Raw genomic sequence first — 26852 nt, 5'->3', positions numbered from 1 at the left:
CTCACCTGGTATTAGCAACTCCTTCCAGCCTGTTGCAGCCACTGGCAGAAAATGCTAGGGCGTTAGACTGCTACGCCTCCCAGTCATGGGTGAACTAACTGAAATCCCTAGAGCCCAGCTACAGAGACTTCCCTTAAAAGCAGCACCATATTGTCACCTAATAGCTTTTTTAATACTCAGCATTAAAATTTGGAGATACTGGGCACCTGGGTGGCTCAGTTGATTAAGCAACTGCCTTCGGCTCAGGTCATGATCCCAGGGTCCTGGAATCAAGTCCCACATCGGGTTCCCCCTGCTCTTTGGGGAGCCTCCTTCTCCCTCTGCCTGCCGCTCCCCCTGCTTGTGCTCTGTCAGATAATAAAATCTTAAAAAAAAAAATTGGAAAAATTTAAGAAATGTATGATTACAGCTAGACTTGGAGCATTACCTGATTTACAAGATTTGTATTATCCCCGTTTTATAGAGGAGGATGCAGAGAGGTAAACTAACTTGGCTTTAGCATCTCATAACCTTTGCTGGAGGGGCCTAAGAGCTCTTCTAGTGAGTTCTTCAAGGAATGGTGGGTTACTTTTCAGTGAGTAAAATTTGAATGTTCTTTGATTCTCCACAGAAGCCGTCTGATCTGAGATCAAGAATCAGAAAGGACTCATAGATGTGTGTGGCTCATGTTTAAATCCGTAACTTAGTAAAGTTCCTTCTTCCCCAGGGTGACCTTCGGCGAATGTGGTCTGAGCCATTCCACTCCAAGTCCAGCAGCTCCCGATTCCTGGAAGTATGATGGATCCCAGAGAGTGACCAGAATGACCATCTGAGTCCTTTTCTGTCAACGCGTGGTTTTGTTTCCTCTTAGAGCTGGCCTGGTACTTGGAGATGTACCTGTATAGGGAACTGACGTGTGACTGGATTTTGCGTTTGCAGGGAGCTTGTTTGCAGGAGCGAGGTGCTGGAGCCCTGCTTGGTTCTTTCTCTTCCTGCCGTTGTAGAGGCGGATCCCCTCCTGAAGTGACAGGCCCTCCCCAGCGCTCCTTCCTCCCCCGTTTTTATGAACCTGCACCAGACTGTTACCTGTGGGGGATGGAGATATGACTGCTTAAAACTGACCACGGCGAGGAGTCGTTCTATACCTTTTGAACACTAAAAGGATGAAAAATATTAGCAAACCGAAGTTTCTTCAGTGAACCCTCAAGAACTTTGGGACCAGTTTCCTATGGGGGACTCCGTTTCAGAGAACTAAGACAGAAGAGCTTCTGTCGTTATATTCTTTCCTTTTTCTGGATTTATTAAATATTTTCTGTGGTGTGAAGTGACTTATTAAATCCACAGACATTGAGTGACTTCTTACAACATACACAAGAATTTGTTGTAATGAGTTCATGTCCACCCAGATGTTGTGTTGGCAGTGAACAAGGGCACGGTTTTTATACATACACACACGCACACATCAATATATATGAATAAACAAGAATTAAAACCTGCTAAGATCATGCTGTGTAGCAGACAGGGACTTGCTGTAATTTTTAGCATGTAGAGCAGTTTACTCCGGCTTCCTTGTATATGGATATGCTGCTGTCTCTCCCCTCCACAACTGAACGTGCAGTTAAAAACCAGTATAGTATTCGTACTGATATACTCATGGACTTTTGGGGGCTCGCATTTGGTTTTGATCAGTGTAGCCAATTAGGGATGAAAAGTTCAAACTTTTTGGCCCTTTTTTTTTGTTTTGTTTTTACAGGCTTCTCCCTTGCAGGGTTTTTAGTAGTTTCTTCTTGAACCAATGCATGTAATATAGCAGCAGGTGTCTTTGTGCTTTCTGATCATAGTAATGTACTACTTGTAAATACATTTTTCTATTTTCTATTGTTTTTGTATTTTTTTTTTTTTTTGGCCTTTTGTTTCATTGGTGTGCTGTATTCTCCATGCCCTCACTCCTTGAAGAAAAAAAAAGGAAAAAGCAACATGATCCTGTCCTTGCTGTTGTGATTATAGTCTTGGTTTACCTGTGGTGACAACTGGGTATTGGGGACAAATGTCAGATGCCCCTCTGAGCTGGGCCCTACGTTCCAGGCACGGCAAGCTGCTCTGTCCCCTTAGCATTTGACCGTGTGCTGTGGTCTTTGCTGGAGAGCCAGCGTTCTGGTAGTAACTAGTGTGATCATGTCAGCTTGCTTTTGTCTCAGCAGCCCCGGCCTGATAAAAAATGGCCCATTGTAGAGGCTGAGAGAAGCCTGGCTACTTGACAGCAGAGGTGGGAGGAGGGCCCACATGTCCTGCTCTCTCCCTTCAGCAGGTGACCTGCCTCTGCTTTGACCTGTGCAATGAACCGGTGTGCTGTGCTTCCCCGTGGACAGAGCTCATAGGCGGTGCGTGTCACGTGGTCATGGGGTCATAAAGTGATCAGGACGGTGCGTTCCTCTGTTGTGTCTTCAAATTCTGCTGAGGGCTGTTTTTGTTTTTTGTTTTGTTGGTTTTGTTTTTGTTTTTTAATAAATGACTCCTTTCTAGCCTTTGTCACCTCATCTTCACTTTTGGTGGTTGGTACCACACAGAGCTCCCGTCACCTCCTACCTGCTACGCCTATTCCAGAAGACGGATGGGAAGACCCTGTCTGTCTTCAGACAAGGTCACCTGTGGCTCTGGTTCATTTCAGTCCTAGAGATGTCAAAGAACGGAAGCTTCCATTGTCCACAGAGCTCAAAACAGCCTCTGGATTTGGTGAAGACCAAAGGTACACTTACTTGTTTGCTCGTTGCCTATCAGCTGTACTTTTTCCTTAGCCCTGCAGGATGCTAATGGCTAATTAAAAGGGGCAGGGGCTGGGGAACTCTTCCAGAATGACTCCAATTAAGGGTAAGTGCCAATAATGGTTAGAAGTATTATCGTGGCAGTTGGTCATTTTGATTTTTCTAATCTTTTCATAAAAAAACTAAATTCCAGACAGAAGGAAGATAATTTTTTGTCATCCTTGCTCCCGTGCAGGTTTAGGAGGGAAAATACCCTCATGAGTCACCTGGATGTAATTTGGATCCCTAGCTGCTAGTCCTCAAAGCCTTTAAAACTTAGGCAGAGGAACCACAAATACTCCTTTTGTTTTAATTTAACCACAGAGGACACGTTAGAGTTTCCCCTGGTTCTGGAAGTAGTGGGGGTGTGGGGGGTGCTGCATTTACAGCACACGATTTCGGTCTTTCCTTACAGTCTTCTCCCCTCCCCTGCCTGATACAGATTTATGTCTTCATCTTATTTTTTTTTTCTGGTTTCTCAGATGTTCTGAGTTCTGTGGTCTTCTAAGAAGTCTTTGCATTAGGCAAGGAATGTTGACAAAGTTCTAGCACAGACTGCCTTCCTTCCCTACTGGTCCGGGGCGCTTCCTCCTCTAAAGAGACTGAATGCTGGAACTCTCATAGTAACTTTATTCTAATTTGAGCTAATGAGGATAGGACAACAAAGTTTATCCAAAGCCTAGTATGTTCCATTACTGTTATTACAGCTCTGCTTTTCTGAATAAGATAGCAACACAATTCCTTGTGTAGGGACAGTTCAAACCAGAACTGGAGGGTTTGGGAGGGGGTAGGCTACTATCTGAATTACCTTTGCAGCATGCCAGCACAAGCCTTGGTTAAACAGGTAAGTTATGTTACCCGTAAGAGAAAAGACTAGTTCTCTGTGAGGGTGGAGGGAAGGGAGTTCTGTTTTGTCAATAAAGTGTCAAAAATAGAATCTTTCGTGCCGGCATGGCAGCTCTCAACGTTACCGTAACCAGACCCAGTGTTGTATGTAGACATTTGTGTTTGGTAAAGGCCAACATTTACGTCAGAGCCTTGGAATGTAGCCGTTTTGTATATACATGAAGCACACTCATCAAGAATGTCAACTGCAGTTCTCCTTCTCCATAGAAGCAGGGCAGACAGTAGAGGCTCAGAAGGAAAGCAGCCCATCCTACTTCTGGTCTTCCAGTGCATACTGGCCTGGACAGCCTCCTCCCTTCACGCACACTGCCTTGGCAATTTCCACCAATGAAATCACTTCAAGAACAATGGCCTTTAACACAGGTGGCAGCCTTGCCCCGGAGTCTCTATGATAAGTCCTGCAGATCTGGTCGTAGAACTCAGGCCTCTTCCCTCTTCTGGGACGGATAAGCCAGGTAAGAGGTTTTTTACCCAGAAATTATTTCTATTCCTGTGCAATTTATAGACTGCTTTCTGTTTGTAACACTGAATGAACACTTCTTCAGGTTCGGACTCTTAACTCCTCATGTGTATGGAGCCTCTCCCAGAACAGTACGTGGGCTATTCCTCCTTGCAGCGGTGTCAGCCATAATTTGTTTCCTCTTCATCATTTCCCTTGGAATTCAAAGCCCTTTCCCATCCATTGTGGTAGTTTCAGAGTTGTTTCATCTTAAGCTGTGTCAGGCACTGGGTGCTCCGGGGAACAAAACCAAATAGCTGATCCCTACTCTAGTGGCCCATTGCAGGGGTGCTTTACCACGCTGGACATGTGGGGAACGTGGTGCCCATACACGAGGTCACTCAGCAACACAGCATTGAGTTCGAGAGAGAGTGTCAACCTGAAATTGTCAGGAGGCAATAATTAAGCACAACTACTTATTTGGGATCAAAGAGTTGCAATTTGGGGTACACAGATTCAGGTAGCAATCCAAATAGTGTCCCACTAGGAAGCAAAAACCAGGGTTTTGTGTTTTTTTTTTAAGAGCATCTATATTTACAAAGTATTCTCATTGGTGGCGGCAGAAGACTAATCTTGGCTGAACATAATTGGTTGCTAAGGCTGTCTCCCAAAGCAAAAGTCTGTTACTGTAGGAAGCTGCAGATCCGTGCAGAGTCCTTGGGAGGATCTGTGGTTTAGCCCAGTTCAAAAATTATGGTTCCATCCAGTAAGGACGTGCATAAGGCCCACCTCCTTAATGGCCTCCCGGCTCCTTTTAAAACCCCTTGACATAAGTGATTTTATTCCACCTTTGACAAGTGGAATCTAGAGCTTTTGGTCCATGACTCTGGGCGTTTCCTGTAAATAGCAAAGGCACAGCTGGGAATGCTCGTTCGTAGGACTGGATCCACCCGACTAACAAAGTGGAAAGCAGGACTATAAATGCTCCTTTTTCCTGCACCATGGTGCAGGAGAAGCCTGGTGCTCCTGACCAAATGTATAAACTACAGCTGAAAGAAGCACTGAGCACATTATCTCTATGTAGCATGGTTTAGAAATCTTACTAAGAGCCAGCAGTTCAGTTGTGGAAATCCTCACTTTATGCTGTGCTTTCTCGTAGTGATCACTTTTGTGTGCTATAGAGCTCTTAGGTATTTATTAAAAATTCATGTGGCCGACTCAGGCTTAGTTTATGGCTCCTCTGATTTGGATGCTGCCTAGTCATTTAAGTTCCAAGAAGTCTAGCCCTTGTCAAGTAGGAACTGTGTAACTTGCCACTGGTTTGCAAGTGAACAGTGTTCCTGAGAGGTCCTGAAATAGAGGAATCCATGAGCTTGCTCCAGCCCCCCCAGAGTCCTGGGATTCTCACTAGATCCCAAGAAGACAGAGGAACGGGAACCAGTTAGGAGAGGAAACAAGGCTTGAGACCGGGAGGTGGGAAATCTGCCAAGCAGTGGGCTTTTGCCTTGTGAGGAATGAAAGACAGGAAGTGGGTGTCCAGAGGACAAAGAGATGGAGAGGGGGCAGCAAGGTGGCTGTGTGCCAGCATTCTGGCCTCAGGATTCTGAGTGCCAGTTCCTCTGCCTTGCCAAACACGCTTGCTCCAGGCAAGTTACCTAGCCACCTTCTACTGAGACCGTTCACTCAACCTGCCTGGACTTTCTGAGATGCGTAGCACTTGCACCTAACTTTTAGCCTGTGTGGTTGAAACTTTTCCACTGAAGACCGTGGATTTCCTCACTCTTCCAATTGGTGGTGTAGCTTGTTTGTTTGGGGTGTTTCTGCAGGTTTATAGTAGCTCATCCTGGGGCAGCTGGGCCCAGCTTTAACAGCAGCGTGGTAAAGCACCCCTACAATGGGCCACTAGAGGAAGGAAAGACAGGAGAAGAGTTCTGGTTTAGTTAATAGAGCAGCTAAAGAACTGGGACGTCTTAAAGATAGAAATGTACATTCCCCAAGGCTTTCAATACCAAGATGATCTCAATAGTGAGAGGTAGGAAAATGACTCACATGTCAGCAGTCAGCCTCACAAAGCCACATGTGGCCTGTGGTTAGTGATAAAGCCCCTCTGAGCCTTGGGAATAAAGGTGCCTTATTTAAAGAACCAAATGAATACTAGGCACTTCTCTGGTCTGTTGAGTTTTGATGTACTCCACACAATCTACCAGTCTTTGTGGAGTTAGAATGCAATTAAAATTACCAGATTTAAACAGGTAGACATGCTTTGATTATCGACATGACCACAGCTTCTGCAAATGCTTCCAGTTCATCACTGAGGAAACTGGTTCTCTTTCTACTGTTGAGGGGTGAAGGGAGGGCTGGCACTTGAATCCTAGTCTGGGTTTTCAAAATCAGAGTGGATTCTGTGTAGATAATAGGATCTTTACCATAAAACTAGGCCAGTCCAGGGTCTTGACATTTTCCTGTGTGCACTGAAGGACTTGGTACAAAGCAGGGATGATGGGTGAGCACGTGTAGCAGTTTTCCACATCTGCAAGTTCTGGGATGTCCGGGCAGGACCCAGCGGTGAGCCTCGCCCTGGTTAAGTTTAAGGAGTGGCCTCCTTGAGCCATTCTCTATGAGGTCAGTTTAGGCCTTAATTTTTTGCAGCCTGGACTGAGCAGAATGCTCCCAACAGAAAGGTGATGTGTCCTCAGCACAGAACACGGAGGCGCTTACAAGAGGCCACTTACTTATTCTTTGCAGTAACTCAGTTGGGATAGGTTCTGCCTAATACGTCCTTAACATTTTGGCCGCCTAAGGCCAAGGCTATCAACCTCTAACTGGATTCTGCAAACAGACCAATGGTGATGTTTTTGTTTTGTATTTTTTTTTTCCGTAATAAACGCTACCTATGCCCTCTTCTACTTCGTGTACTTTAGAGTCCTGCTGCTTGTTTTGAGGGAAAAGTTAACCACTCCATCAGTCATTGTGGGCTTGTATTAGTTCCCAAATCTGTAGGCTTTTCTTGAACAGCCTTGGAACAAAAGATTCAGTGGGCCAAACTCCTAGTCTGTTTTAAAATAAAGAGCAGTGTCATTCTGAGCCACTTGGCTGAAGTCAGTCCACGAGATAGAAGAGGGACAGGAGTCAGTAGAAAGTAAGAGCGGGGGCACCCGGGTGGCTCCATCATTGAGTGTCTGCCTATGGCTCAGGTCATGATCCTGGGGTCCTGGGATCGAGGCCCACATTGGGCTCCCTGCTCAGCGGGGAGCCTGCTTCTCCCTCTCCCACTCCCCCTGCTTGTGTTCCCTCTCTTGCTGTATCTCTGTCAAATAAATAAAATCTTTAAAAAGAAAGTAAGAGTAGATTCAGCAAAGCATTTGGAAAATTATTCTCAGGGACAAGATGGGGCAGTCAGGGCTGAGGTATCATTGACAAAGTAGATTAATAACTTGTTAAACGACCCTGTTCCAAATAAGCAAAGGAATGGCCCAGCAGTAACTGAGAGGAGCAGCCCTGGCCTTTGTCTTCAACCCCACCCAATATTTCCCTTGACAGTGTGGCTGAGGACATGACTGCCAGGCTTAGCAAATTGGAGGAGGACCTGAAGCGAGGAGAAAACACAACCATGATCCAAAGAGAGCTCAGAGGGCTAGGATGCATAGTTAAATCCAACACGGGGAACTTTGATGGGGAGAGCCTTGGCAAATGATAGCCACACACCAGTCATCAGGACCACCTCACAAGAGTCCTCTGAGGTGAGGGCCATTACTGTCACCAGTTTTACAGAGGAACTCACCAGGCCTCCAAGATCACCAACTGGTAGCTGTAAACACTGGCCTGTGACCTTAACCCCTGCACTTCCTCTCCAACTCAGAATTACAGATAGTCCCCACCCTCCGAAAATACAGCTGAGTCATTAGACACTCTTGTGATGGCTGACTGGCTGACTAGCCCCAAACATTTTAAATCTAACCACTGCCCAAAGCAAGTAATGATTATTGCAACCACCTCTGCCCTGGTCTTCCCAAATCCAGTGCATAGTCCATGTTTGTGGGCCAAAATAGTAATCACCTCATATTTTTACCTTATGATAGAGGCAAGGCAGATTTTTTTTTACCCATTTTATATACCAGAAAAAGAAGTTTTAAGGTCAGTTTGCCTCAGATCTTCCTGCCTCCTTGCCCAGCTTATCAGAAGGTAATCACACCCAGGTGTTGTAGATGTGACTTGTGTGGCTTAAACAAAAGGGGGAGAGGGGTGTCTATAAACCAGAGGACTGTGCAAACAGCCTCCTGCTGGAGGTGAGGGACCACCAACCCTATTAGGCAGGGAAGAGTTGGAGTTTGGGCTGCCTGGGCCATTCTGACTCAGCTGCTGTCCAGAGGCATATGCAGAGACCTTCCTCCCAGGAATGTTGTGGCAGTGTGGACTACTACTGACTAATAAGAGTATGGTCTTGTACACAGGAGTCCCTAGGAAGGAGGGGCCAGGACCAAACAAAAAAGTTTCTTTGAGGAATCTGAAGCAACCAGATTTTAATGTTAAAATTATGAATCCCCCATTGCTGTCTTTAAAACAAAACAACAAACCATAAAAATAAATGAAAACAACTGTCAGTTGCTGTTCTGATCTCCAGCAATGATGGGCTATAATTCAAACCAATCCTCCTGCTAAAAATAACTTTAAAATATAAAGTGTCTTTTACAAAGCAGTGAAGAAGGTTCTACTTCTGCTACTGGTGGAAGAGCTTCTATTCATCCAACCCTCCCACAAATGACAACTATAAATTCTCAACAAAATGAAGAAAACAACTACCTTAAGGCAGTGAAGAGCAACCAAACTCGAGAGAAACTGGACAGGAGTTGACAGTTGGAAGGAAATGTCACTGAGTGAGTTCCCATTTTTATGGCTTTTTGCCTGAGGACAGGCCCCAGTTGCCACCATATGGGGTAGTTAAAACTTGGATGGAAACCTGCAATCTCAGCTTCAATAACCAAAGGAAACTGTTTAGAATGACCCCAGCACCTTAAAAATCCAGAGAGGAGATTAAAAATCCCAGAAATGAGCGAGAGAGCACCCCATGTTCTGTGTATAAACTCTGCCTAAATCTTTAATCTCTGAATATGCACTTAAGAGAGCAGACTCCAAGCAGCCAGCTAAAACAACTAAAAAGAAATATCAACTGCCCACCACAGGGTAATCAAAGTTTTAAAGTCTGAATTTAGCCAAGTTAAGTGCCTGTTTCAAAAATATTCTTCAGCAGAATCTCTAAAATGTATTATTCACAATATCTAGGATATAATTCAAAATTATTACACATAATGAAAAACAGGAAAATGTGGTCCATACCAAAGAGAAAAGGTAATTAATGGAAACTGACTTGGAGAAGACCCAGATGTTAAAATTAACATCCAAGATTTTTAAATCAACTATTATAATGATGCCAAAGAATATAAGGGAAAATAAGCTTATAATGAACACACACATAGGAATTGTCAGCAGAGCAAAAGTAATGGACCAAATAAAATTCTAAAACTGAAGAATATAATACCTGAAGTAAATTCAATAAGTGGGATTAACAGCACATTGAAGGTGACATGTTAAAGGATCATTACGCTTGAAAAAAAGCAGGGGCTGGGAAACATTTTCTGCAAAGGATCATAGTACTAGTGGCTTTGAGGGCCAAAAGTCCATTACAACTACTCATTTCTGCCACTGCAGTGTGAAAGCAACTATAGTAAATGAATAGGAATAAACAAATTTGACCTGGACTGATCCAGTTTCTTAACTCTGAAAAAGAGCAATAGACGTCCAATCTAAAGAACAGAGAGGAAAAACACCTATTCCTCTGAAGCTGTTCCAAAAAAATAGAAATGGACGGAAAACTTCCAAACTCTATGAGGCCAGCATTACCTTGATCCCAAAACCAGATAAGAACCCCCACCAAAAAGGAGAATTACAGACCAATATTCCTGATGAACATGGATGCAGAAATTCTCACCAAAATACTAACCAATAGGATCCAACAGTACATTAAAAGGATTATTCACCACAACCAAGTGGGATTTATCCCTGGGCTGCAAGGTTGGTTCAACATCCGCAAATCAATGTAATACAATACATTAACAAAAGAAAGAACAAGAACCATATGAGCCTCTTAATAGATGCAGAAAAAGCATTTAACAAAGTACAGCATCCTTTCTTGATTAAAACTCTTTGCAGTATAGGGATAGAGGGTAAATACCTCAATATCATAAAAGCCATCTATGAAAAATGCACAGTGAATATCATTCTCAATGGGGAAAAACTGAGAGCTTTTCCCCTAAGGTCAGGAACACAGCAGGGATGTCCACTCTCACCACAGCTATTCAACATAGTACTAGAAGTCCTAGCCTCAGCAATCAGACAACAACAAGAAAAGGCATCTGAATTGGCAAAGTAGCAGTCAAACTCTCACTCTTTGCAGATGACATGATACTCTATGTGGAAAACCCAAAAGACTCCACACCAAAATTGCTAGAACTCATACAGGAATTCAGTAAAGTGCCAGGATATAAAATCAATGCACAGAATTCAGTTACATTTCTATACACCAACAATGAGACAGAGGAAAGAGAAATTAAGAAGTCGATCCCATTTACAATTGCACCCAAAACCATAAGATACCTAGGAATAAATCTAACCAAGGAAGCAAAGAATCTGTACTCAGAAAACTAAAGAATACTCATGAAAGAAATTGAGGAAGACACAAAGAAATGGGAAAAGGTTCCATGCTCATGGATTGGAAGAACAAATATTGTGAAAATGTCTATGCTGCCCAGAGCAATCTACATATTTAAGGCAATCCCTATCAAAATACCATCCACTTTTTTCAAAGAAATGGAACAAATAATCCTAAAATTTGTATGGAACCAGAAGAGACCCTGAATAGCCAGAAGAATGTTGAAAAAGAAAACCAAAGCTGGTGGCATCACAATTCCGGACTTCAGGCTCTATTACAAAGCTATAATCATCAAGACAGTATGGTACTGGCACAAAAGTAGACACACAGACCAATGGAACAGAATAGAGAACCCAGAAATGGACCCTCAACTCTATGGTCAACTAATCTTTGACAAAGCAGGAAAGAACGTTCAATGGGAAAAAGACAGTCTCTTCAACAAACGGTGTTGGAGAAGTTGGACAGCCACATTGCAGAAGAATGAAACTGGACCATTTCCTTACACCACACACACAAATAGACTCAGAATGGATGAAAGACCTAAATGTGAGACAGGAATCCATCAAAATCGTAGAGGAGAACACAGGCAGCAACCTCTTTGACCTCACTGCAGCAACTTCTTCCTAGAAACATTGCCAAAGGCAAGGGAAGCAAGGGCAAAAATGAACTTTTGGGACTTAATCAAGATAAAAAGCTTTTGCACAGCAAAGGAAACAGTCAACAAAACCAAAAGACAACTGACAGAATGGGAGAAGATATTTGCAAATGACATATCAGATAAAGGCCTAGTATCCAAAATCTATAAAGAACTTAACCAAACTCAACACCCAAAGAACAAATAATCCAGTCAAGAAATGGGCAGAAGACATGAGTAGACATTTCTCCAAAGAAGACATCCAAATGACCAACAGACACATGAAAAAGTGCTCAACATCACTTGGCATCAGGGAAATACAAATCAAAACCACAATGAGATATTACCTCACACCAGTCAGAATGGCTAAAATTAACCACTCAGGAGACAACAGATGTTGGCAAGGATCCCTCCTAACACTGTTGGTGGGAATGCAAGCTGGTGCACCACTCTGGAAAACAGTATGGAGTTTCCTCAAAAAGTTGAAAATAGAGCTAGCCTACGACCCAGCAGTTGCACTACTGGGTATTTACCCCAAGGATACAAATGTAGTGACCTGAAGGGGCACACGCACCCCGATGTTTATAGCAGCAATGTCCACAATAGCCAAACTATGGAAAGAGCCTAGATGTCCATTGACAGATGAATGGATAAAGAAGATGTGGTATATATATACAATGGATATTACGCAGCCATCAAAAAAAACAAAAACAAAAACGAAATCTTGCCATTTGCAACGACGTGGATGGAACTAGAGGGTATTATGCTAAGCGAAATAAGTCAATCAGAGAAAGACAAATATCATATCTCACTGATACGAAGAATTTGAGACACAAGACAGAGGATCATAGGGGAAGGGAGGGAAAAATGAAACAAGATGAAACCAGAGAAGGAGACTAACCATTAGAGACTCTTAATCATAGAGAACAAACTGAGGGTTGCTGGAGTGGAGGGGGTGGGAGGGATGGGGTGGCTGGTTGATGGACACTGGGGAGGGTATGTACTATGGTGAGCTCTGTGAATTGTGTAAGACTGATGAATCATAGACTGTACCCCTGAAACAAATAATACATTATGTTAATAAAAAAATTTTTTTAATTAAAATAAAAAAATAAGACAGCAATGTGACAAAAAAACAAAAACAAAACAAAACAAAGAAAGCTGCACCCAAGGACTTCATTGTCAAATTGCTGGAAACTAAAAATAGAAAATCTTGAACAAAAATGACACATTACATTAAAAAAACATTTCAATTATATGAAATACTGCAAGCTTCTCATCATAAGTCACAGTGACTAGAAGACCATAGGATAATCTCTTTAAACGTATGAAAATAAAACATGTCAACCCAGAATTCTATTACCAAGAGGAAATATTCTTTTTTTTTTATAAAGATTTTATTTCTTTAATTGACAGAGAGACAGCAAGAGAGGGAACACAAGGAGGGGGAGTGGGAGAGGGAGAAGCGATGCGGGGCTCAATCCCAGGACCCTGGGATCATGGACCTGAGCTGAAGGCAGTCGCTTAACCGACTGAGCCACCCAGGCACCCCCAAGAGGAAATATTCTTGAAAATGCACGTGAAATATCGACATTTTCAGATAAAAGGAGGAGTCAGCAGCAGCAGACCTGCATTACAGGAATTACTAAAAGAAGTTCTTCAGGTCAAGGGAAATGAGACCAGATGGGAATTCAGATTTACAGGAATTAAGTCAGCCAGTCTAGTAATTTCACAATGGTCTCCAGTGATCCTTTCTCTCTGCTATTAATGTCCCCTATATAGTCCCCTCCCCCATCATCAGGACTGGTCTGTTTGACCACCAGAATATGAAGCGATAGTGTAAGATTTCCGAAGTGAGGTCATTAAAGACACTAACATAGGCATAAATCTTCAAGACCTTGGATTAAGAATGAATTTTTGAGAAATAACACCTAAAACACACACAATCAAGGAAAATATAGGTAATTGGACTTCATCAATATTTAAAACATTTGTGCTTTATTTTTTTTTTTTTTTAAGATTTTATTTATTTGACAGAGAGAGACACAGTGAGAGAGGAAACACAAGCAGGGGGAGTGGGAAAGGGAGAAGCAGGCTTCCCACGGAGCAGGGAGCCCAAAGTGGGCCTCGACCCCAGGACCCTGGGATCATGACCTGAGCCGAAGGTAGACGCTTAATAACTGAGCCACCCAGGCACCCCAGAACATTTGTGCCTTTTTTTTTTTAAAGATTTGTTTACTTGACAGAACACAGCGAGAGAGGGAACACAAGCAGGGGGAGTGGGTGAGGGAGAAGCAGGCCTCCCGCGGAGCAGGGAGCCAATGCGGGGCTTGATCCCAGGACCCTGAGATCATGACCTGAGCCAAAGGCAGATGCTTAACGACTGAGCCACCCAGGCACCCCAACATTCGTGCTTTAAAGACACAACCAATATTGTAAAAAGACAGCCCAAGGAATTGGAGAAATTATTGTAAATCACAGATAGAAGTTTAGTATCCAGAACATTTAAACAACCCTTACAACCTGGAGAACAGCTCAACCATAAAAAAGAAAAATCCAGGGCGCCTGGGTGGCTCAGTTGGTTGGGCGACTGCCTTTGGCTCAGGTCATGATCCTGGAGTCCCTGGATCGAGTCCCGCATTGGGCTCCCTGCTTGGCAGGGGGTCTGCTTCTCCCTCTGACCCTCCTCCCTCTCATGCTCTCTCTCATTCTCTCTGTCTCAAATAAATAAAATCTTTAATAAAAAAAAAAAAGAAAGAAAAATCCAAATACTTATGTAGGCAAAAGATTTGAATAGACATTTCTCCAAAGAAGATATATAAATGGCCAATAAGTTCATGAAAAGGTGCTCAACACCATTAATCATCAGGGAAATACAAATCAATCATGAGATACCACTTCACATCCACTAGGAAGACAATAAAAAATAAATAAAAACAGACAATAACAACAGTTAGCAAGGATGTGGAGAACTGGAACTCTCATACATTGCTAGTGGGACTATAAAATGGTGCAGCTGTTTTGGAGAACAGTTTGGCAGCTCCACAAAAAGTAAAACATGGAGTTACCATATGATCTAGCAATTCCACTAGCGGATATATACACAAGAGAATTTAAAAAATATATAGCCACACAAAAACTTGTACACAAATGTTCACAGTAGCACTATTCATAATAGCCAAAAAAGGGAGATGACCCAAATGTTCAACTGACAAATGGATAAACAAAATGAGTATTCATACAATGGAATGTTATTTAGTAATAAAAAGGAATGAAGTGCTGACACAGAATACAACATGGATAAGCCTTGAAAACACTATGCTAAATAGAAGAAACCAGATACAAAAGGTCACATAAAATATTGTTTCATTTATGTCAAATGTCAAAAATAGGCAAATCCATAGGGACAGAAAGGAGATTACTGGTTGCCAGGGGAAGAGTGAAATGGGAACAACAGTTAACAAGTGAAGGGTTTCCTTTTAGGGTGATGAAAATATTCTGGAATTAAACCACAATGGTGATTCCATAGCTTTGCAAATATACTAAAAATCCACTTAACTATTCACTTTAAAAGTGTGAATTTTAGGGATGCCTGGGTGGCTCAGTCAGTTAAGTGTCTGCCTTCAGCTCGGGTCATGATCCCAGGGTCCTGGGATCAAGTTCTGCAACAGGCTCCTTGCTCAGCGGGAAGCCTGCTTCTCCCTCTGCCTGCCATTCCCCTTGCTTATATTCTCTCTCTCTGACAAATAAAATCTTTTTTTCTAAAAAGTGTGAATTTTACAGTATGAGAATTATATCTCAATTTATAAAAACACAAAACAAAAAAAAACCTTTCACTTCCATCTTTCTCAGAACATTCACACTGGGAGAAGTCAGATGCCATGTCATGAGAGCACTCAAGCAGCTTTATGGAGAGGCCCATATGGCAAGTAACAGGTATCAATATGCTGTGATGTAAGAACTTAGAAGCAGATCTTCCAGCTTGAGGCACCCCTTCAAATGACTGCAGCCCTGGTCAGTATTTTGACTGTAATCTCATAAGAAACTACAAGCCAGAATCACCCAGCTAAGCCAATTCTGATTCCTGCCTCACAGAATCTGTGGAATAAGTGTTTATTATTGTTTAAAGATATGAGGTAACTTGCTATGCAGCAATAGATAACTAATACAATTGTCAATGGATTAAATATAGAAGACTTTTCTCTAAATTTCATTAATATACCTATAACTGAGTGGAAAACTCAACATTGTATAGTGGGGTTTCTGATATATGAAGATCTAATACCTGTAACAACTACTACATAAAATATAGGTGATGGGTAAATGGACCTCTATGGTTGCAATATTTTTATATCTTTGAGAACTGGTAAAATATTAATAACTCTAGGTAGGTTGTGAAAAGTTAAGCATGTATATTGTAATCCCTAAAGCAAATACTTAAAAAATAATAAAATGCAAAAGGTATAACTAAAAAGTCAACAAGAGGAATTAAAATGGAATACTAAAAATGATTTGATTAAAAGAAATCAGGGAAAGAAACATACAGATGGACAAATTGGAAACAAATAGCAAAACAACCAACCTAAATCCAACCATATCGATAATTACATTAAATATTAATGGACTAAAAAAATAATGGACTGATAACCCATGTCTGACAAAAGCAATAAAAAGATTAACCCTCCCACCTTAAACAACTAAAACATATAAAATATATGAAGCAACAGGTCTCAGACAGACAACAGGCAGCACAGGACAGTGATCTTTGAGAGAAGGAAAACTAATGAAGTAAGCCCCACAACTGCCCCAAGTTACAATGTGTAGAGCGTTTCCAAACCATGGATCAGAGAGAACATATCAAAACGGAACCCAGAATTCCCTTGGAGTGCCTAGAATTGTGGGATAGAGTAAAAGAAGAGAATTTCAGAGAGAAAGAGATCACTGAAGATCTGCTAATGTTCACCTTTGACTTTAGTACATATGTATGAGAAACTATCAAGGCCAAAGAACTGGCAGAAAGGAGCAGGCAGAACAATCCACAGAGCTCACACATAGCCAGGAATATTTCATACTCAACACCAGAGTAAAAAGACCTACACATGACGCATCAATTAGAGTTCTCAGAAAGGTATTGCCTCAGTAGTAGGGGCAAATTAGCCATAGATGAAAGGACATGCTGGATCCATCTAATAGGGTATAAAAGTAATCCTTGAAAAGATCCCAGCTATTTCCAAGTAAGTGTCACAGGACAAAGCTCAAGAATATTTAAAGGAATACAAATGATACAAAACATCAAACAGTGTAAAATACACAGTGTCCAGAATCCAATAAAAATTACCAGGCATGTGAAGGAGCAGGAAAATATGACCCATAAAGGAGAGAAAAATCCATCAATAGGAACAGACCCAAGAATTATTTAGATGATAGAATTAGTAGATAAGAATATTTAAAAAGTGGTTATATTCTATATATCCAAAAAAGTAAAGGAAACCATGAACAGGTTGAGAGAAAAAACGGAAGATATAAAGAAGACCTAAGCCAAAATTACAAAAATGAAAACTACGGTGTCTGAGATACAAAATACACTGGTTGTGATGAACAGCACACTGGACATTGCAGAAGAAAAAATTAGTGACCTTGAATACAGCAATAGAAACTATCAACAACAACAACAAAAAAAACGGGAAAAAAGACTGGGGAAAAACAGCATCAGTGAATTATAAGACAACATTAAGTAGCTTAACGTGTGTAGTTAGACTGTCAGGAGAAAGATAGAAAACAGAAAAAGATGGTAAAAATAAATAATGGCCAGGGGCGCCTGGGTGGCTCAGTTGTTAAGCATCTGCCTTCAGCTCAGGTTATGATCCCAGGGTCCTGGGATCAAGCCCCGCATCAGGCTCCCTGCTCTGCGGGAAGCCTGCTTCTCCCTCTCCCACTCCCCCTGCTTGTGTTCCCTCTCTTGCTGTGTCTCTCTCTGTCAAATAAATAAAATCTTCAAAAAATAAATAAATAAAGGCCAAATTATTCTCAGGTTTTTTTTTTAAATTATAAACCCCCAAATCCAAAAAGTTCAATTAACCCCAAGTAGAATAAACATGAAGAAAACCATACCAATGTGTTCATAATCAAATTGCTGAAAATAAATAAAATAATTATAAGTAGGGGCACCTGGGTAGCTCAGTCAGTTAAGTGTCCAACTCTTGATTTATGCTCAGGTCATGATCTCAGGGTCATGAGATTGGGCCCCATGTCGGGATACACAGTGCAGTCTGCTTGAGATTCTCTGTCTCTCCCTCTCCCTCTGCTCCTCTCCCTTGCTCCAGCATGCTCTCTAAAATAAATATTTTTTAAAAATATAAGTAGCCATGTGGGGGTCAAGAGGGTGGGGAGGGAAATACAGAACAAAGGTGAGAATGACAGCAAAGTTCTCACTAGAAACAATTCAAGCCAGGAGACGGGAACAACATCTTTAAAGTACGAAAGAAAATAAGTCTCCAACCAGAATTCCAAGGAAATCCAAATTTTCTCACAATTTTAAGAGAATGTCTTTCAAAAATGAAGATGAAACACACACAGAACTTACGGGAAGCAACAAAAGCAGTACTCAAGGGAAATTTATCACTGTAATTACCTACATTAAAAATGAAGAAAGATCTTGAGGTGCCTGGGTAGCTCAGTCAGTTAAGCATCCGACTCTTGATCTCAGCTCAGGTCTTGATCTCAAGGTTGTGAGTTTGAGCCCTGTGTTGGGCTCCATGCTGGGCCTGGAGCTTACTTAAAAAAAAAAAATGAACGATCTCAAATCAATAACAACTTACACCTTAAGGAACTAGAAAAAGAAGAGCAAGCTAAACACAAAGGTAGCTTAATGAATAAAATAATAAAAATTAGAGAGGAGACAAAGTAGAAAATGGAAAAACAGAAAATCAATAAAACCAAAAGTTGGTTCTTTGAAAAGATGAGCAAGTGACAAAACCTTAGACTGACAAAGAGACAAATAATTAAATTGAAAACGAAAGTAAAGACATTCAATAATGACCTTACAGAAATAAAAAGGATTATAAGTGAATACTATGAAGAACTCTATGCCAACAAACTATATAGTCTGGAAAAAAAATGGACAGATTCCTTAAAATACACATACTACTTAAAACTGGCTCAAGAAATAGAAAATCTCAACAGACCTCTAACAAGTAAGGAGATTAAATAAGTAATGATAAAGCTCCCAACAAACAAAAGGTCTGGACCAGTTGGCCTCCCCAGTGAATTCTACTAAACAAAGAATTAACACCAATCCTCAAATTTTTCCAGAAATTGAAAAGAAGGGAACACTTCCTATCTCATTCTATGAGGCCAGCATCACTCTGATACCAAAGACAGTTAAAGACATCACAAGAAAAGAAATTTGCAGACCGATATTCTTTATGAATATAGATGCAAAAATTCTCAACAAAATATTAACAAATCAAACCCAACAGCACATTAAAAGGCTTATTCACCATGACCAAATGGGACTCATACCAGGAATGCAAGAGTGGTTCAACATAAGAAAATAAATGTAATACATCACATTACCAGAATGAAAGGGGGGAAAACCCCCACATGATCATCTCCATTAGTGCAGAAAAGGCATTTGACAATCCAACACCCTTTCATGATAAAAACTCTCAGAAAACTAGAAATAGGGAGAACATTTCTCAACATGATAAATGGTACTTATGAAAATCCCACAGTTAACCTCATATGCAATGATCAAAGCTTGAAAGCTTTAGGATGAGGAGTGAGACAAGGATGCCCACTTTCAATGCTATTATTCAACTTTGTACTGGAAGTTCTAGCCAGACCTATGAGACAAGAAATAAAAGGTATCCAAATTAGAAAGGAACAGATAAAACTAGCTCTATTCAGATGACATGATCCTATATAAAGAAAATGTCAAACAATCCACAAGAAAGCTATTACAGCTAATAAATCAATTCAGCAAAGTTGCAGGGTGTAAGGTCAGCACCTAAAAATCAGTTGTATTGCTATACACCAGCAATGAACAATCTGCAAAGGAAATTAGGAAAACCATTCCATTTACAATAGCATTAAAAAGAATAAAATAGTTATTTAACCAAAGAGATGAAAGATGTATACTGAAACTATAAGATATTGCTGAGAGAAATTAAAAACAGAAATAAGTAGACATCCCATGTTCATGGATAACAATACTTAATATTGTTCGGGCACCTCGGTGGCTCTTGATATGGGCTCCAGTCATGATCTCAGGGTTGTGAGATCGATCCCCATGTCAGGCTCTGTGCTGAGCATGGGGCCTGCTTAAGATTCTCTCTCTCTCTCTGCCCTTCCCCCAACCCCTGCTCACACTCTTAAAAAAAAAAAAAAAGAATACTTAATATTGTTAAATGTTAACACTACCCAAAGCAATCTACAGATTCAATGCAGTCCCTCTCAAAATTTCAGTAGTCTTTGCAGAAATGGAAAAGCCAATCGTCAAATTCGTATGGAATTGCAAGGAGGCCCAAATAACCAAAACAATCTTGAAAAAAAGAAAGTTGGAGAAGTCACACTAACCAACTTTGAAAATTTACTACAAAGCTACAATAGTTATAACAGCATGACAATGGCATCAGGACAGACATATAGACCAATGGAATAGTGTAGAGAGTCCAAGAATAAAACCTCACACATATAGTACATTGATTTTCAACAAGGGTACCAAGACCATTCAATGGGGAAAGGACAGTCTTCAACAAATCATGCTGAGAAAATTTAAATATCCACATGCAAAAGAATGAAACTGGACCCTTGTCTTACACCATTTATAAAATTAGCTGAAAATGGATCAAAGTCCTAAACTTAAGAACTGAAACTATAAAACTCTTAGAAGAAAACACTGAAGAAAATCTTCATGACATTGGATTTGGCAGCAAATTCATGGATATGACACCAAAATCAGGCAAAAATAGAATGAAAAAAGATAGATGTCATCAAAATTAAGACTGCATCAAAGGATACTACCAAAAATTGAAGACAACCTACTGAATGGGAGAAAATATTTTCAAATCATGTATCTGATAAGAGGTTAATATCCAGAATATATGAAGAATTCCTCAACTCAATGACAAGCCAATCTAAAACCTTAGTAGAGGATTTGAACTGACATTTCTCCAAAGATGTACAAATAGCCAATAAACATATGAAATGATACTCAATCTCACTAGTCATTAGAGAAACCACACGTCAAAACTATAATGAGATAACCACTTCACATCCCCTCATTAGGATGGCTGTTTATTAAATCACACAGACACATAGAGAGAGAGAGAGAGAGAGAGAAAACAAGCGCTGGTGAGGATGTGGAGAAAATGGGGTGGAGCCCTCGTGCATCGCTGATGGGAGTGTAAAATGATAAAGCCACTTTTCCAAAGAACAGTTTGGAAGTTTCTCAGAAGGTTTAACAGAGAATTGCCATATGATCCAGCAACACCACTCCTAGGTATAAATCCAAAGAACTGAAGGCCTGGACTCAGATATTTGTACACCCATGTTCATAGTAGCATTATTCACAATAGTCAAAAGGTGAAAGCAACCCAAGTGTCCATCAAACTAAAATGCGGGTAACTAAAATGTGGTATATACATACAATGGAATATTATTTAGCTAGAAAAGGGAATGAAATTTTGATATATGCTATAACATCTATGGATAGAACTTGAAAACATTATGCTAAAAGAAGCCAGCCAGACACAAAAGGAGAAATGGTGTATGAATCCTTTTATATGAGGTACCTAAAATTGGCAGACTCACTGAGACGGAATAGAGGTTAATCAGAGGCTGGAGAAAGGAGAGGAAGAGTTATTGTTTAATGACTACAGAGTTTTTGTTGGAGGTGATGAAAAAGTTTTGGGTATAGCTAGTGGTGATGGTTATACAACACTGTGAATGTATTTAATACCACCTAATTGTACACTTATGAATAATTATGATAGATTTTTTTTAAGATTTTTTTTAAATTTATTTGCGAGAGAGAATGAGAGACAGATAGCATGAGAGGGAAGAGGGTCAGAGGGAGAAGCAGACTCCCTGCTGAGCAGGGAGCCCGATGCGGGACTCGATCCCAGGACTCCAGGATCATGACCTGAGCCAAAGGCAGTCGCATAACCAACTGAGCCACCCAGGCACCCTATTATGATAGATTTTTTAAAAAGATTTTATTATTTGACAGAGAGCACAAGCAGTGGGGAGGGGAACGAAGGGAGAGGGAGAAGCAGACTCCCTGCTGAGCAGGGAGCCAGACCTGGGGCTCGATTCCAGGACCGAGATCATGACCTGAGCCGAAGTCTGATGCTTAACCAACTGAGCCACCTAGGTGCCCCTAATTATGATAAATATTATGTACATTTTACATATACAAATAAAACATTTTTTAAATTGAAAGTAAAATAAAGAGTTTTTCAGTTCAGGCATACAAAAGCAAAAGGAATTCATCATTATCAGACCAGTAATGCAAGAAATGTTAAAGGAATTTCTTCAGGCAGCACAATAATACCAGATGGAAATTGTATCTACTCCAAAGAATGATGAGCACTAGAAATAGAAAATATGTGGATAAATATAAAAGACTCATATTTTCAGTGTCATTAAAAGATAATGGACTGGGGCGCCTGGGTGGCTCAGTCGTTAAGCGTCTGCCTTCGGCTCAGGTCATGATCCCAGGGTCCTGGGATCAAGTCCCACATCGGGCTCCCTGCTCTGCAAGAAGCCTGCTTCTCCCTCTCTCATTCCCCCTGCTTGTGTTCCTGCTCTCGCTATCTCTCTTTCTGTCAAATAAATAAATAAATAAATCTTTTTTTTAAAAAAAAGATAATGGACTGTTTGGAGCAAAAGAAGTAAGATATGTTGTGGGGTTCATAACATATAAAAGTAAAACATATGACAGCAATCACACAAGTTGGAAGGGAAATGGAAATATACTATTTTAACATTCTTATATGTTAGGTAGTATAATATTTGAACATAAACTGAGATAAGAAGGTATACTGTAAATCTTAGAATAACACTAAGAAAATAAGCCAATGAATGAGATAAAATGGAACCATAAAAATAATCTAAAATGAAGGAGGAAACAAAAAAGAGATGAGACATCTTTATGCACTCATCACTCGATGGACATATCAGCTCTTTCCTTAATTCGGCTATTGTTTATAATGCTGGTACAAACAGCAGGATGTATTTATCCCTTCAAATGAGTATTTTTGTATCCTTTGGGTAAATACCTGATAGGGCAATTGCTGGATCATAGGGTAGCTCTATTTTTAACTTCTTGAGGACTCTCCACACTATTTTGCAGAGTTGCTGCACCAGTTTGCATTCCCACCAACAGTGCAAAAGGGTCCCCTTTCTCCACATCCTCAACAATAGCTGTTGTTTTTTGTGTTGTTAATTTTAGCCATTCTGACAGGTGTGAGGTAGCATCTCATTGTAGTTTTGATTTGCATTTCCCTGATGATCAGTGATGTTGAGCATCTTTTCATGTTTCTGTTGGCCATCTGGATGTCTTCTTCGGAAAAATGTCTATTCGTGTCTTCTGCCCATTTCTTAACTGGATTATTTGTTTTTGGGTGTTGAGTTTGGTAAGTTCTTTATGGATTTTGGATAGTAACCTTTTATTGGACATGCCATTTGCAAATATCTTCTCCCACTCCACAGGCTGCCTTTAGTTTTGTTGATTGTTTTCTACACTCTATGGCAAAAGAGATGAACATAGGGGAAGGGGGAAAAAGAGAGGAGGGGGGAGGCAAACCCTAAGAGACTCTTAACTACAGAGAACAAACTGAGGGCTGATGGAGGGGAGATGGGTGGAGGGATGAGCTAAATGGGTGATGGTTATTAAAGAAGGCACTTTTAATGATGAGCACTGGGTGTTATATGTTAGTGATGAATCACTAAATTCTACTCCTGAGACCAATATTACACTACATGTTAACTAACTAGAATTTAAATAAAAACTTGAAAAAAAGTAAAAGAATGGAAAATATATATCATGCTAACACAGATCATAAGAAAACTGGAGTAGCTATATTAATATCAAAATAGTTTTCAGAACAAGGAGACTTACCAAGAATAAAGTAAATCATTCCATAATAATAAGGTGATTAATTTATCAGAAGCACATATTTCTAATTGTTTATGTAGCTAATAATACAATTTCAAAATACATGAAGCAAAAATTGATAGAAATAAAAGTAGTCGATGGGCGCCTGGGTGGCTCAGTTGGTTAAGCAACTGCCTTCGGCTCAGGTCATGATCCTGGAGTCCCGGGATCGAGTCCTGCATCGGGCTCCCTGCTCAGTGAGGAGCCTGCTTCTCCCTCTGACCCTCCCCCCTCTCATGTACTCTCTCTCATTCTCGCTCTCTCAAATAAATAAATAAATCTTTAAAAAAATAAATAAAAGTAGTCGAATCTGCAACTGTAGTTAAGATTTCAATAACCCTCTAATTCACAGAACAAGTAAATAGAAAATGAGTGAGGGGGCGCCTGGGTGGCTCAGTCAGTTAAGCGTCTGCCTTCACCTCAGCTCATGATTCTGGGTTCCTGGGATCAAGCCCCATGTCAGGGCTCCCTGCTCAACGGGGAGTCTGCTTCTCCCTCTGTCCTTCCCCCTGCTCGTTCTCTTTCACATGCCCTCTCTCAAATAAATAAATAAAATCTTTAAGACAAAAAGAGAATGAGAACATAGAAGATTTAAACAACACAATCAACCATTGTGACCTAATTAACATTTATAGAACACTACACCCAACAATAGAATATATATTCCTCTCAAGTGCAGAAAGAACATTTACCAAGATAGACCATATTCTGAGCCATAAGTTAATAAATGAAAAAGTGAAATAATGCAAACGCTGTCCTCTACCACAACAAAATTAAGTTAAAAATCATTAACAAAGATCTAAAAAATTCTCAAATATTTGGAAACTTAAATAGCTCACTTCTAAATAACCCATGGATCAAAAGGGGTTATTATGATGGGGGCAATCACAGGAAAATTTAGGGGGAAAAAAACATTTAGAATGGAAAGAAAATGAAAACACTACATGCCAAACTTGTGGGATACTGCCAAAGCAGTGCTTAGAGGGAATTTATGGCATTAAATGTTCATATTTGAAATGAAGAAAAGTCTCCAATACATTACCTAAGCTTCTACCTTAATAAACTAGAATGGGAAAACCAAATTAAACCTAAAGTAAGCACAAGAGGAAATAATAAAGATAAAAGAAATATCAGAAAATACAGAAAAGTAATAGAGAAAAATCAATTAAGCCAAAAGTTGATACTTTGAGAAGATCAATAAAAGTCACAAACATTTAACCAAACCAATGGGGGGGGTCACAAATTACCAACATCAGGAATAAGAGTGGGAACATCCCCACAGAGTCTATAGCTATGAAAAGGATATTAATAAAGTATTATGAACTTTATGCCAATAAATTTGAGAATTTAATTGAAATGGAAAAATTTCTTGAAAGATGACAAACTACCAGAACTCAATGAAGAAGTAACAGATAACATGAATAGCCCTGAATCTACTAAATTGAATTTATAGTTCAAAACCTTTCCACAAACAAAACTCCAGTCCTGATGTCTTCAATAGTGAGTTTTACCAAACATTTCAGAAAGAAATATTACTAATTCTCCAAAATTCTTCCAGAAAATTGAAGAGAAGAAAACACTTCCTCTATGGGGGCAGCATTATCCTAGATATCTAAACCAGAAAGACAGTGCAAGAAAACTCCAGACCAGTATCCCTCATGAACCCAGAGATAAAAATTCTCAACAAAATTTTAGCAAATTGAATCCAACAATATATAAAAAGGATAATATATAATGACCAAGACAGGTTTATTCCATGAATGCAAGTTTGGCTTAAGATTCAAAGATCAATCAATGTCATTCATATCAACAGACTAAAAAAGAAAAGGAAAAAAAAAAAAACAGATGCAGAAAAAGCATGTAACAAAATCCAGTATCCATTCATCATAAAAACTTTCAGGAAACTAGCAATAGAAAGGAACTTCCTCAATTGGATAAAAGGCACCTAAAAAATAAAACAAACATCATACTTAAATTGAAAGAAATCAGCAGAAAATAGAAGTGTGAGGAAAAAAAGCCAATTCAGAAATCCCTCTTTTGGGGTGTCAGTTATAAACTTTGCTCATGATTCCTCCAAGCACTGCTTTAATCAACTGTATAACTGACATAACATTTTTTTATCCTGCATACACTTGTCCTAATAATTATCCTTAAAATCTTTGGGATATGAAAATACGCTTCTAAAGATTTTATTCTTATTTAGAGAGACTGCATGCATGCGGGTGGGGGGACAGGCAGAGGGAGAGAGAGACTCTCAAGGAGATTCCACACTGAGTGCAGAGCCTGAGATCATGACCTGAACCAAAATCAAGAGTCGGACACTTAGAGCTGAGCCACCCAGGTGCCCCAAAATAAGCTTCTAAATTCTAAAACAACAGAATTTAGTGGATGGGCTGAACTATGGAGACTGAACTGCTAAACCCAAAGAGGGCTGAGGAAATTACCCAGAAGGCAGCACACAGAGACAGACATGAAAAAGAGGTTACAAAACATACACAATTGGAGGAGGAGGTCTGCACTGCATCTACCAGAAATTCCAGGTAGGAATATTCCAGTGCCTGCCACCAAGGTTTGTTCTGAGAATGAGAACAATCATCAAAACTAACACGTACAGTGTTTACTATGTGCCAGCGATGTTCTGCACAGTAATCCCTGTGGTTAATAGACGATCTGGCAAAAATATCCTCAAAAAAGGAGATTTAAAGCAAATACCATGAAGCTATTAAAAAGCACAATGCAGACCTTCAAGTACTAAGATCTGGTGATCTTCAAGGTACATCATTAACTGGAAAAAGCAAGAGGCCGAACAGCGTGGGCCTGCTCACACGAAGGCCAAGTGGACGGATCTCATCATCCACACACACATGTCCCTGAGAAGTTATAAGGATGGGTAACAGCCGCTGCTCTGTGGGGAAGTGGGATGGGAAGGAGTTTGAGTTTTTAAACTTGTACCTATATTAAGGAATAAAAAAATACTTCACTGAAAGAAAATTTTGCCAGGCAGCGGGAATTGTCAGAGCATGGCCTGGAGGCAGGAAAGAAACAACGGGTCACCGAGTGTACGCTAGGGTGGTGTTCATGTCCCCAGGAAAGTCCTGCCATTAACCACAGACTCAGGCCACAGGCCAGGCTCTTGGCTGGACTAGGCTGCACATGCCGTCCCCATCACAAACACCCTCCTCTTGGGGCGAAGAAACCTCAGTCCAGTCCCACTCCCCATGGTGAAA

At 40.4% G+C, this 26852-nt stretch overlaps 1 protein-coding gene across 3 annotated transcripts in view; it reads left to right on the top strand.

Moving 5' to 3' along the window:
- The window catches only part of SPPL3 (signal peptide peptidase like 3), a 135196-nt gene extending 132695 nt beyond the window's left edge, over positions 1 to 2501 (top strand). For all 3 annotated transcript variants that reach the window (XM_054510484.2, XM_045887491.3, XM_064578502.1), the window contains one exon: positions 707 to 2501. In XM_054510484.2, the coding sequence (XP_054366459.2) occupies positions 707 to 778 (72 nt within the window). In that variant the 3' untranslated portion in view covers positions 779 to 2501. The remainder of the gene's footprint in view (positions 1 to 706) is intronic.
- Positions 2502 to 26852: the final 24351 nt, after the last annotated feature.

Source organism: Mirounga angustirostris, unplaced genomic scaffold (assembly GCF_029215605.1).
Source record: "Mirounga angustirostris isolate CCGP_5_RB_7025 unplaced genomic scaffold, mMirAng1.0.hap1 SCAF_14, whole genome shotgun sequence".
NCBI lineage: Eukaryota > Metazoa > Chordata > Mammalia > Carnivora > Phocidae > Mirounga > Mirounga angustirostris.
Note: the sequence above shows the minus strand (reverse complement) of the source record. Positions and strands in the feature narration are given on the sequence as shown.